The following is a 12,500-nucleotide window of genomic DNA, read 5'->3' as shown; positions in this document are numbered from 1 at the left end:
CTTTTATCTGCACCATACAGCATCAAGGGCTAGCTGAGTTAAATTGCCTTGATGTCACACTTGCCACTGTATGAAAACTCTCTTTTGCTGCTTACTGCGATTTTCATAATTCTGCGGAATTCATTTTCAAGCACCAACAGCCAAACTTTGTTTTGGCTTCCATCAATCAAACTTCCGACCACAATCACAAATGACAAAATCAATTGATGCGTTACATAACCCACCAATCAGCATCTTTGGTTCCCACGGTTACCTTCTTACATTTGAACTTGAAGCCAATGGAAAGCAATGAAATCTGTATGCACCTTTTTACTGAAGAATTTCTTGAAACATATCATAACAGCATTTGAGCTTTATATAATGAACTAAACAAAAACTCGAATTTACAAATTCCGGAGGCGGAGTCAACCTTTTTGGGCTATGTTCAGAAATTTGATTGATGGAAGCCAAAATGCAGTTTGGCGCTTAGCGCTTCTTAAGAGGAGAGCTTCCTCAAATTTATGAAAATCGCAGTAACATGGGACAAAGGCAAGGAGACCTGGCTGAAGTGTAACGACTTCTCTCCATCCCTTATCGTTGCATTGTGCAAAAATTAAACAAGGAAACTGACCTAGAGGCTGAAATTTCCAAACAATATAATTTTAACAATAATATTTGCCAAAGGCGAGGTGAATATTAATATCGGTGAATAAAAACCAAGACGAAGTCTAGCTGTCACCTTGACAAAATGAACTGCTTAGGTGATTATTGAGTAATAATCAGCTCAAGTGTAATCAATCAGCATAGAGAAAAGGAAAAGGAAAGGAACTTTATTTAAGTGTGTAGTAGATTTAGCGCTGAAGCACTAATTGGGGACACTGCTGTAAAGTGAAATTAACGATTAACACAACAAGTCAAATGTTGGTTTTTGAGGAGAGGGGAAACCGGAATACCTGGAGTCGAGGAATCGAACCTGGGCCACATTGGTGGAAGGCGAGTGCTCTCACCACTGCGCCATCCCTGCACCCCAGAATAGTCACCTATGTAAGTAGTATAGGAAATAGCATGGTTTCTAAGGGTATTTGGGATAAATGAGTGAGTGATATTTCAAAATTCACCAAAACATCACGAGCGGCGAGTGAGACGGCTGGACAATCTGTGAGCCAGTGAGCCATGCGGATCTCTCATTTAAGTCTAAGCACCCATTTTAAAAAATGCATGTTGACTTGCATGTTGACTCGCATGGCTCACAGCAATGGCTCACGCATTGTCCTCACTCGCGAATGATATTTGGTGGGTCTTGAAATATCACGACCCTGTAATTATCCCAAATACCCTGCTTAAACCGTGCTATTTTTTGTTTATACTACAGGCTCATAATAATGCATGTAAATTAATATTGTCACACACAAATGAGTGGCTTTACAACATCTGATTAAACACGTGATCGCTCAAACGTCACCCAAATAATTTTGTACTGATTCTACACTGCACTTGATTGTCTTTAAATCTGGAGTTTCAGCAATCAAAGACAGTTAATCTGCCATAGATTTTTGCTCGTGGATCATCAATCTTCAGTTCAGCAAGCTTTTTGCTATTAAAGCTGGTAGTTAACGGTGACTTGACAGCCATGAAAGTTGTTGCTTGTTGCCATTCGCCGCTCTTCATTCATCATCAGCGTGTTTGCTAAAGTAGACGAAATGCCAACATTTTCTAGTTGACGGTGGAGGTAGGACATGCTTGCCTGACCTTCCAAGCTTATTGTGGGGATTGAGGAAACCAGCTGTTGCTCATTACCATCACCTTCCTCAAAGACAGGAAAATTTAGAGCTCTTGTTTGTCTGACCAGTGGCACCATAACAGCCATTGGCAAAACTCGGATCGGATCAGATTGGATCAAATCACATCAGACTGGACCGGACCGGACCGGACTGGATTGGATTGACAAAACTCGAACCGGATCAGTAACACCAAACAAGGTGCTTGAATTCTGTGCCTTTCTCTCTTGTGTAGTCGTATCCTTATTTATCAAGACTCGTCAAAATGTGTTTTTTCCCAAAGGTGACTACAGATTCCAAAGCGAAATTATGAAAGATATGACCTGATGAATTGAGGTCAATAAACGAACTGACTGCATACGTAATGGTCTTCTTTTTCAAACATGAAAACTGACGACAATTCTTTACTTTACCCCAGTCCCTTCTAATTGCACAATAGCCTGATTTAGCAACAGAACGAGAATGCCAGTTGACAATGGCGCACGCAGCAAAAATATCCATATGAGGTCATATTAGAGTAGAATCCCAACTATTCTGCGCGCTCTCCTTTCGAAAACATTTTGACAAAAACATTTTCGAAAACATTTTGACGAGAAATACTACTACTGGTCTTAGCCAAATCACATTTCAGAAATTTCTCAGCCGGTAGTATAATACTAATAAAATAAAATAATGAGATGACAATGCTGGTAGGTAAAGCCTCTTAAAGCTGGTATATTAGCCTACCTTGGGAAAACTTTGGTCATATTGGAGGAATATTTAAGAAAAGCAAAAAAGAAAAAACAATTTTTTTTTTTCTGCAGTATTGTGCAAATGATCTGGAGATTGATTGTTATCACCCTGAATGCATTAATGCAGACTTGTGAGTCTTAAAAACCTTGTAAACACCAATGAAATACCAAGTGAGCTTTTGCAGGGAAACATGATATCTTCACACATGAAAAGATCACTGTTGCTATGGTTACATATAAAAATGTGCCTTGCGATGCCTTTCATGAAATGAAATTTAGTATTTCATTGGTACACGTAAAAGGTAAGTTAAAGTCTGCTATCTCTGGTTACTGTAGCAAGAAGCGACTAGGAGTATTTCTACTCCCCCCTGGATGGGATGCTAGTTCATCACAGGGTTACCCCCAGCATTAAATTCAACAGTACCCATTTATATACCTGGGTGGAGAGAGGCACCATGAGAGTAAAGTGTCTTGCCCAAGAACACTACACAATGTCCCCGGCCAGGACCCGAACCCGAACCCGGACCACTCGATCCAGAGTCCTCCTGCGCACTAACCACGAGACCACCACGCCTTGGTGTTTATATAATAAATGGTGTTTTTCAACACTCAAAGAGAAATTTCGTATCTCCACGCAGCCATGTGTAATATCCTCTATATCTCCCAGTCCCCTGGAAGATATACATGTTTGCATAAGTGTGCAACGGTGATAACAGTAAGCATACAGTTGTATTGATGATCATGAGAGGTAAATTAGAAACTTGAGAAAATTCTTGATCCAAACAAACAAATGAAAATTATATTTTCACATTTCATGACAAGCAGGATTAATTAATTTATTGACTCAAAGTTCAGTTCACAAGAGATGTGATGTCTGATTGCAGTCGCCAGCTAACAAACTACTCCGCAGGTACAAAAGTCAGACTGAATCAACTCAGATCGAGTGAAAAACGGTTTTGTAAGAGTCAAAATTATACGAAGTTTCTGCCGATTTCACCAAAGTTAGCTTAACGATTAGGGCTAGGGTGATTTTCTCGATTCCTTATCATTTTTTTCTACTTCTCAAATAACTGGAAATGCACCATTGAGTCCATCATGCTGCTTGCTATGTGAGCCCATGGTATTATGGTCAGCCTGAGTTAACATATTGGCCAATACTTCATATATGAAAGGGTCAAAGTCCTGAAGAAATAAGAAAATTGGTCGCACACAAATAAACATGGGCCGAAGTTCAGTGCCAGTGAAGGAACGAATTCAGAGCACTTCTGAGAGTTACCTACCAGAAGAGTGCCAATGCATGAGAAATGCTCGTGGGGGTGTGAGATTGGATCAAAATGCAAGAGACTCAGGCTCAATGCATGAGACTTGAGAGCTCTGTTCCACAAAACAGCCCCTTAAAACGAATGTTGAACTTCCCATAATTTAAACATTCATCCACAATGAAGATAATGTATAACATCAAGAAATTTCATGATGTACAAATGTTTAAAAATAGGGGAAGTATGAGCATTATGACAAGAAAAAGTAATAATTCGAACAGCCTTCTTCTGCAGAACAATAATACATGTAGGATGTAAAGTGGCTTCATAGGTGTTTCCATAAGACTGTAAGTTGAAAAAAAATAAATAAGGAAGTAATACAATCAAATTAAAATGTCCTAAGTTTAGCTAAGATTCCAATGCTTCAGGAGATTTTCTTACTTATGTGGTGAATGTGATTCGTGAATTTAAGGTGAGAGTCAATGACGACACCAAGTTATCTGTTCAATAGAGTTCTTATTTACAAGTGTGGAAATAGATTTACTGATTTTTTTTTGTTTTGTTTTTTTTGAGGAGGATGAAGATAACAAAGTTTGTTTTGTCAATATATAGAGATAATAATTTTATTACAGCAAAGCCAATTATGAATATTCTTCAACTCTAAATTCATCTTTTGTTTCAAGAGATTCAGAAGATGAATTAGCCTAGACTACAAACGAAACCAAACCTTTGGTTAGGTCCGTCTGCGAACCAGTGCCGAAATCCTTGTTCTGGCCCCGCAGCCTACCAAGACTTGAGTACACACCAAGAAAAACAATTGTTCGACAAGACTGGTAATATCCAATCAGGTTAAAGGGAAATTTGAAACGCACTTCCGCTTATTTGTTGAGTCCGTTGGGTGTCCAGAACAAGGATCTCGGTGCTGCTTCACAGACATTACTAACCAGTGTTAGATTTTGTCTGCAACGCAGGCTATAGATGAAAGTGGAATAAATTTGAGCAATTAGAGAAATCGTTAATGTATAAAAGAAAAAGAAGAGGGCCAAGGACAGAACCCTGAGGGACACCACACAAAATGACAGAAGAAAAAAGGTGCGAGACAAAGGATTGAAGAGAAACAATGAAAAAGGTGTATTGACCTTAGGAATAGCTTGGCTCAGAGACTGGCCAACATTTACAAAATAACGATTTAATGCATTGGCTATATCACTGGTCTCAGTCAAAACAGTATTAGAGGAAGTAACAATTTTAGTAGGAGTTGTATGAGCCTGAGGTTTAAGAGTTACAAGTTGTTTTATGCCTTTCCAAATATAATTTATTAATGTTTGACATTAATTAATTAAATTAATAATTATAAAATAATTTGGATAGTACACGCACTCTCATTGGTCAACTTGTGTTTAGATGAGAGTATGGAAACACCGCTGTGACATCACAAAAATTTTGATTGGTTATGTATTGTCAGATGCACATCTCGGGTTTGCATGACTGTCTCGAATTCTACCAACTCCCCCTCTTGTTTAGATGAGGCTATGGAAACAGGGAAAATGTCCTCTATTGCTTAAAAGCAAAAATAAACCTCTGAAGCAAAAAAGCAATAGGCCATATTTTAGTTGGTTTGGACTTGGATATGATGTACAATTATACAAAATTAATTTATGCAACATTTGCTACTTTATTTACAATCTTATACTTAACGAATTAAACACTGACATATTGTCACAGTCATGAATAAAATCCAAATTTAAAAGATAACACAAAGTGTGACAAGAAAAATTATATTACCACCTCACTGATAACTCAATTTGGTCAGTCTGCCATATCATTTTATCTGATAACATATTGGAGATAATAACAATATATAGAGATGGTAATGTCTTTCTTGGAGAGTGTACAAACTGAGACGAGATTTAATCTTCTTTCTAAAACAACGTTAAAATTTGTACTTGTTCTCAAGGGGGACAAACAAACAAAATAAATGTCTTTCTTCCTGTTTGATTCACTGAGCAAGGCACCCAGCAGTCGCATATGATCACCACTCGTTTATAGCATCAAGGGCCACTGTTTTCTGTTTTTGGTATCTGCAATCTTGTTTGCCTAATGTTCACTTATGAAATGAAACTGTGAAAAGACCCACGGGGGTGTAAGAGTTACAATGTAGGTGTTAGGTCAATAGGAAATTTACTTGAAAAAACAATGCTACCATCCATCCTTAAATGCTCAGAATAAACTGCTGTTAATAAAAAAGTTCTTTGCTATTTTATTTTATTTTTGTGTTATTTTATTTTAGCGTTGTATTATTCCATTTTATGATGGCAGTTTTCATATACCCTTAGCCCGTAACTTTTAACAGCTGCAAATCCTCTCCAAATTAATCGTTGGAGGATCTTAGAGTTAAAGCCTCATTGGAAGGGGTAGGGTGCTGTAAAGCGACTCAGCAGATTAGATTTGCCGCAATGCTGACAAATACAGCACATTAAAAGCCATTTGTTCCCGTCGATCGGCGGTGTGCACTTCCGGTCGTTTCCATTTACTGGCTTTGATGAATTAGGGCTTAAGTCCATATTGTGCGCAATGTTTAAATATCGTGATATTCACATTGGAAACCTAATCAGTCGTCACTTACGCGAATTCAGTTTGAAGCTGTTAATTTTATATTGTGCGTGAAAATCGAGAACGAGTCTGGACAGATCTAAAGATACGCTGGCAGACGTGTGGAGTGCTTCACTCATCAATCATTAACAAGAATCGAAGAAACCGACATATAGTTCGCTAACTCGTCAAAAACCATTAGTAAAAACGGCTATGTGTTTTTGTTTTCTTATCCGTCATTTTTTACACCGGTTTAATTTACGATACGTGGCTGATGCTTTAATGATTTAGGCCGATAACTGGAATTAATACGTTCGCGAATAGAAAGCCCATTGCGAGCGCGTCGTTTAGGCAGATTAGGAATTGGTGCAAAAGCTAGAAGCTGAGTGGCTGAAAGGAAACTGCTGTGTACATACGTAAGCGCGTATTTTGAAGGTCCACTGCCACATTTATAAACAAATGCTGATCTCTATCATAACTAGACACTGATGAATATTTTGATAAAGAAACTCTTTAACATTTGGCGTAATTTTTCCTACGCAAAACCAATAAAGATCGCGGTGGACAAACGGAAACCTTTCCGCTTTCTAATCTCACTCGTGTCAACAAAAATCAACCTGAAAACGCAGGACAAGCGTTAATAAATTTTACTCCAACCAACCCGGCTTAATCCCCAATTAGGTTTATTTAAACCTTCAAACAAAGCACGTTGTGAAGGTGCGCAACTCACGCTATCCACAAAGCCGAAACATCGCGCGCGCGGCATCGAAGAAAAAATAAAGAGATCAACGAAATTAATTCACCTCCGTTTCCACGCTCTGTAGTAATATTCTCGTCGACTAGAAATTAATAAAACTCGTATGGATTTGAATAAGAATACAAGAAAAAACAAAAAATCTAAATACCTGGGCAGTTGCAGGGAGGGGGCTCAAAATCGCTTTCACTGCAGGAAGCCGAAGGCTTGCTGGTCGTCAATAGCTTTTCAACGCTCGCTTTAGTCGTGCTTGAAAGTTGTACGTTATTTCTCGCTGTTTCATTCACGCAAACGTCTTTAATGCCGGGGGCATCTGCGATAGCATTGATTTCCCTGTCTTGCAGCTGGGGCTCTTCTGCGATAATCTGCTCGTGAATTTCCTCTGGTGAATCCATTTTTTGCGGTTTAGAAATGCAAGGTTCTGAAGTCTTGATAGTTTCACTCTGGGTATCGTCTTCGCCAGAACGCTTCGAGAAAAAAAATTGAAAACCACAACAATAAGAAGGGATATTAGCAAACGACACTCGCACAAATTGCTCGCAAATGAATCCCAGTAAAATATAAAAACTTAAAACTTTTACAAAAATAGATATGCCTTACTAAACCTGTGATAAGAAACGCTGTAAGTTACGTTAGAGTTTAATAACAATGACGAAGATTTAAACCTTGTTGGTTTCTTCAGCGCTCACGCGACAGATCTCAGACACGTCTACCTCATTAATAGCCTGTCGAGCACCGTCTCGCTTCGGAGGGATGCCCGCTGTTGTTTTCTGCAACATAAAAACGAAATCATACCCATTATATTTTCGTTCGAACGCTATACTTTACGAAAGTAAGCATGAGGAATGTCAATTATGAGCGCAAATCATTGCGATCGCTCGCTTATTTCTCACCTTTTTAAGTTCAATGCATTTACGGAACTTGCATATTTGATGTCCTGTCTTCCTATTGACACAATTGCTGCACTCCCCACAATTTACCTTCCTTAGACACGGCTCACATCCTCCACACCTTCGTCGCTTTTTTCGAGGGATCGGATCATCAAACTCGCCAGATCGCTTCTCCCCAACTTCACATCGATCGCTTGGTGAAATACACCGCTCTTCGCTGCTTTCCATTCTTTAACTGCTGGCATAAGTCGAAGACCGTCAGAAAAATTTTACGCAGCTAACAATCCGTGACATTAATAACATTCGCTGGTAAACTCGATCTCTCTGGCAAGGGATGCTCCTAGATCGATCAAATAACGCCTAAAAGCTGGCTTTGAGAAGAGCTAAGCTACTTCCATCGACCGATCGTGATATCACTTGCGAATGTCAGACAGGCTTGTCGTTGACCGAACGCAAATTTCACGCAGCCACAAGCCACTTCCGAGCCAACCAAATGCTTAGTAGGTGGGAATAGTCTGTTTGCGAGCGTTGAGCCGACAAACGCCCACGTGGGGTTCAAAGCCGCGAAAATTGATCAAGCGTGACCAACTTGCGCGCGTGGGTATGGGACGCGTTGTCAATTTCATGTAAAATGTAGTCACATTTCGCACACAAAAAACGAATACGATAATTTAAATTTCCTGTCAGAAATTATAAATACTCAGTGCTTTCAGGTGCTGTTTTCTAGAAGAACTTTCCATTAAAAATAGTTCGCCTTTCATAGCCCGTTCTAACGACTCTTATCGTTTCCAGCTGTGTCCGGAAGGAGTCAGTGTTTTCGTTCCTTCTGCCCAGCTGTTTAGCGTTAATTCATAACAAAACGTTCGCAAAATAAAACTCCAAAAGCAGGGATTAGCGTCGGAAATTGGCGATATTTTAAGATCGTATAACTCCGCTTTTATTTTGTGTCGAGCATACTAAACGAAAATGCTAATTTATCACAATAGTGATCTCATAAAACCATTTTTTAACAGAACGCCAAATAGAGTCGGCATTGCAAAGTTTTTTTTTTTGATCGCGCCGCTGTGAGAGCTCTGAAATGTCTGCATGATTGACATTCTGTGCAATGAAGATGCCAAATGCGTGACGAAGGAAGGTGAAAGGGACGTAAACCAATCCTTATCTCTGTCATCGGTCTCCGTTGAGCTTTTATGCAAAATAATTTATTCTTTATGCCGCGTCCAAAATCAAGCCATGCATTCGACAAGGAAAACAAAATAATATCAGAATGGACGTCTTATCGACCCCTTGGAGTGATAAGACCCTCGGGCAAAAAGTACGTGCAGCGTTCTATTGTCATGTGCCGTTTGACATTTGAAATCATCCAAGACAATATTTGCACGCGCTCTTGACTCGGCGATTAGGGTCGTGTTGCCATGTCAACGTTCTAGAGTTTTAATTTTTAAAGATACTGTGATGATGCGTCGGTCAGAAGTGAAACACGAAATTTTAGCATTATCAAACGAATTGACAAAAGTAAATTAACCACCCTAAGAGGAATTTGTGAGCTGACGTTTCGAATATTAGCCGTTCATTAGGGCAAACGTTTATATAATATAAATCTCCCGTATCGGGGAATGAGAGGCGCCGTAGCTCAGTTGGTTAGAGCGCTGGTCTAGTAAACCAGAGGTCAGTGGTTCGACTCCGCTCGGTGCCTCTGGAATTCTTTTCTTTCCTCTTTCTTTTTTTCCTCCGAAGATATTTTTCACTTGCTTCTGATCACCTTAACGCTAACCTTATTTAAAAATTTCAAACGTTCAAAGAGATTGAAAATACTTAAGGGAGATTTGGGCTACGTATTACAACTAATTCATTGATTAATTTAGTGGTATCGTCGTCATACGCACTACGAACGAAGTCACGTGAGAAAGCACTAGCCGCTCGAGTAATCAGTGCATTTGCCACCTTCGCTCGAGCCGGTCGAAAAAAATTTTGCAAGGTGCAAAAAACTTCATTTCAACGTTTTACCGACTGGAACCACCCAGAAAACATTGTCCAAGACAGTACCTACGATCGAGGAACATTATCTCAGACTCCAATTCATTTGTCTCGCACGGATGGATGAAACAAGCGAGAATACCGGGCCCGTTGAAAAGGCTCAACCGAAATTGTTGCTGCAATTTTTAATAGTAACATGAGCTCACTGTTAACAAAATCGCTAGCGACACTACATTCAACTATGACAAAATCCTTTGACGACATGTAAACCTCTCTTGATCAGTTAACAGTCAAGGAAATTCACGATGGACCTCTGAACGATGCGCCGGGGACAAAGCGCGCCAAAAACGATTCTGGTAAACAACAGGACTCAGACCAACAATCTGGCTCCTGTATAAGCAAAGAAAGCAGTAACATTGACCAGCAATCAGGGGCTACTGAGAAGAGAGGTCAGGATTTGCTACCTAAGGGCTCTGATGCCTTGAACGATTCACAAAATCCCTCGGAGGAGATCGAGGTATTGGCAGGAATTGCCGACACTTTTAAACTCGATGAGAAGTAAGCGCCTGCTCTAAGAGTCCTCTAAATGAGCAGGTCGCGAAAATGGTGCAAGGGTTACAGAGAAAAGTTCTCTTGAGAAAAGTGTCTTGACTGACACTCAAAACCGCTACAAGAGACCTGAAAACTGTGATTGCTTAGAAACCACCAAAATCAATAAACCTTATCTGGGACAAACTTAAACCAGAGACACGATCAGCTGATATTAAACTACAGCGAATTCAACGGAACCTCATCAAAGGTGTTTATATATGCTTTTGGTTTCTGTCATCCAGGAGCTAGTGCAAGCTCGGGATAAGGTTCCAAACGATGTTCTGGACATCTCCCAAATGGTCAAAATGACTACTGATGCCATTGCACTCATTGGCGCTGCCAACTTTGAGCTTAACATGCCGCGCCGTGAACAGATTCCAGAGCTGAATGAGGACTACAAAAAGTTGTGTTCAAGCTCAGTGCCATTTACTGATTCCTTGTTTGGCAACGACAACGACCTTTCAAAACAGCTCAAAGGCCTCTCTGAGGCAACTAAAGTAAGTAGGAAAATTCGCCGTGATTTTAAAGGCGATGCTCGCAAAACACATGGTAACAAGAGCTACAGAAATATAAAACACAAAGGGTTGGTTACAAACACAGTCAAGAGCAACACACCCCTTCCCCCAAGCCTTTCAACTGGGAAAGGCCCAGCCAAGAAAGAACAAGAAAGAGGGGAGGAGGCAGAAATAGGGCCAGAATGTCCCTCAAGTGAGGTAAGCACTGCCAATAACCTCAATGTCTTTCAAGCAGGTAGACTGAAAAACTTCATCCCTGCATAGAAAGAAATTACATCAGACCAGGAGGTGCTTGACTGGGTAGAGCAAAATTCTCTGCCCTTTGTGCTCTATCGGAACAATCTAAGCTAGACCTACAACGGTGGTTGTGCAATCTCTCATGGTAACCCTGATATCATCCTCCAAACAGATGCCTCTTCCCAGGGGTGGGGAGGTGTAAGAGATGAACAACGGACAGGGAGGTGGGCTAATGAGGAAGCATCACACCACATTAACTATTTGGAGCTTCTTGTCATTTTATTGGCCATTAAATCCTTGTGCACTACTTGCTCAAATTGCCACATTCAAGTACAATGTGACAACACGACGGCTGTTTGCTATGTCAATAATATGGATGGATCTAAATCTAAAGAGTGTAATGCCCTCACGAAACAGATTTGGGCACATTGTATCTCCCATAACTTTTGGCTAAGTGCCACACACCTACCTGGATGCGGAAACACCCAAGCAGACTCAGAATCCAGGCAGTTCAATGATCGCACTGAATGGATGCTTGATCCTAGTATTTACAAACTAATTACCAATACATTGGGGACCCCAACCATTGATCTGTTTGCCTCCAGGTTGAACAAACAGTGCTTGCGTTATGTCTCCCGGAGACCAGATCCATGCAGAAGCCTTATTTATAGATGCATTCTCTGTAGATTGGAGTCAATTTTATTGTTGTGCATTTCCCCCAGTAAGCCTGATAGGAAGATGCCTGGATAACAGTCAAGCCTGCAAAGCAGAAGGAATCCTTGTGGTACCCTTCTGGCCCAGTCAGACCTGGTACTCCAATCTTTTGAGATTTCTGTTGGAACCCCCAGTGCTGGTACCCCACAGGAGGACACTCCTAACCCTACCAGGAACTAACAAGCTTCACCCCCTAAGGAGGAACTGAATCTGCTAGCTTGCCACTTATGTGGAGAGAGTATCAAAACCGAGCCTTTTCTGAACACGCCACCAATATTGTCTTGCAGTCCTGGAGACAATCCTCACGTCAACAGTATGACGTCCACATCAAGAAATGGCTCCTTTTTTGTTCTGAAAGGAAGATTGATCCAATTCAACCCCCTGTAGGTACAGCAGTTGACTTCCTGGCAATGCTCTATGAAAAGCGGTTTTCTTATAGCAGTATTAACACAGCTCGTTGTGCCCGCGCAGCCATTCTGGACC

General features: G+C 40.5%; 1 protein-coding gene, 1 non-coding gene and 1 pseudogene across 2 annotated transcripts in view; 2 read left to right on the top strand and 1 right to left on the bottom strand.

Annotated features, from left to right (window-relative positions):
* Nucleotides 1-8,495, bottom strand: part of LOC138032382 (methylcytosine dioxygenase TET2-like) — a 30,444-nt gene extending 21,949 nt beyond the window's left edge. Inside the window, 3 exon segments of the mRNA XM_068880050.1 lie at nt 7,245-7,560; nt 7,759-7,863; nt 7,987-8,495. Of these exon segments, the coding sequence (XP_068736151.1) occupies nt 7,245-7,560; nt 7,759-7,863; nt 7,987-8,211 (646 nt within the window). The 5' untranslated portion in view covers nt 8,212-8,495.
* A 755-nt stretch (nt 8,496-9,250) lies between these two features.
* The window catches only part of LOC138031906 (uncharacterized), a 3,973-nt pseudogene continuing 723 nt past the window's right edge, over nt 9,251-12,500 (top strand).
* On the top strand, nt 9,606-9,679 carry Trnat-agu (transfer RNA threonine (anticodon AGU)). The gene has a single exon. It is a non-coding gene; the product is annotated as a tRNA-Thr (tRNA).

Source organism: Montipora capricornis, chromosome 14, assembly GCF_036669925.1.
Source record: "Montipora capricornis isolate CH-2021 chromosome 14, ASM3666992v2, whole genome shotgun sequence".
NCBI classification, from domain to species: Eukaryota; Metazoa; Cnidaria; class Anthozoa; order Scleractinia; family Acroporidae; genus Montipora; species Montipora capricornis.
The sequence above is the reverse complement of the archived record's forward strand: the minus strand, read 5'-3'. Positions and strand labels throughout refer to the sequence as shown.